Raw genomic sequence first — 942 nt, forward strand, 5'->3', positions numbered from 1 at the left:
TTCAACGATGGGCGCGGCCTGGGGAGCCCCGAGGCCTGGCCGGGGAAGACACGGGCCATGCGGGCAGGGGGATGGGGGAGGAAGAAAGGAAGTCATGATCTCGGCTACGTGACTGGCATCCCGCTCGTCCAATCACGGCCCCCCAGCGAACCGGGATGGGAGCGGGAAGCGGGAAGTGAGCAGGCAGCCGTCTACATTGATAGACGCGGCTCAGACCCAATCACACGGCCCGGCCAAAGCAGCTGGGGGGGTGTTCTCACTCACTGAGACCTTCAGACAGAGTCGAAGGGGAGGAGGCGTGACAGACTGGGACATAAGCCAATCATACGGCGCCAGACTCTGTGCCATATGACTGATCCAACATTTGACCAATCAGCTTCCGGAAAGATCAAATTAAGTTTGATTGACAGTAATGTTATCCAACCAATCATTAGAAATTCCGGGAGAGGCTTGACTGACAGGCCAGATACCAAATCGGATTTCTGCACATTCAGGAAGCGAACTAGCGAGAATTGGGCGGGGCGCGGGGTACAAACCGCCTCGGCGTGTGCTCTCAAGGCAGCATGCTGGGAGCGCGTGACGAATGATTGATTGGCGGCAGCTGTATCCAATGGAACTGCGCCATAGGCCGAGCGTGGCCAATAGCAATGGTCGAAGCGGGCGGGTTGGGCGGCGCAGCGCCCGTGGGCCTGGTAGGTTGTGAGAAGTTAGTGGCGCTGCTGCTGGTGCTGTGAGGGGACGGAGACGGCTGGGCTGGGAGAGCAGCGGCGGCCCCAGATCAGCGTGATGCTCACGGACGGCTCCGCCGCCCCCGTCGGCGACGAGGAGATAGACTCGGTCACTCCCCGCGCCTCCGCCACCGCCGAGCCCCCCGCCGCGGCCGGGCCCGCCCCACTGGGGCTGCGGGCCGTGCGTCTCTTCGGGGAGGCCGGGCCCGGTGGC

The 942-nt window shown here is 63.2% G+C and overlaps 1 protein-coding gene across 1 annotated transcript in view; it reads left to right on the plus strand.

The window, feature by feature from the left end:
- Positions 1 to 703: 703 nt before the first annotated feature.
- The window catches only part of ANKHD1 (ankyrin repeat and KH domain containing 1), a 171,483-nt gene continuing 171,244 nt past the window's right edge, over positions 704 to 942 (plus strand). Inside the window, exon 1 of the mRNA XM_019534707.1 lies at positions 704 to 937. Within this exon, the coding sequence (XP_019390252.1) occupies positions 787 to 937 (151 nt within the window). The 5' untranslated portion in view covers positions 704 to 786. The remainder of the gene's footprint in view (positions 938 to 942) is intronic.

The sequence above is a fragment of the Crocodylus porosus genome, unplaced genomic scaffold, assembly GCF_001723895.1.
Source record: "Crocodylus porosus isolate Cpor-Errol unplaced genomic scaffold, CroPor_comp1, whole genome shotgun sequence".
In the NCBI taxonomy this organism is placed as follows: Eukaryota; Metazoa; Chordata; order Crocodylia; family Crocodylidae; genus Crocodylus; species Crocodylus porosus.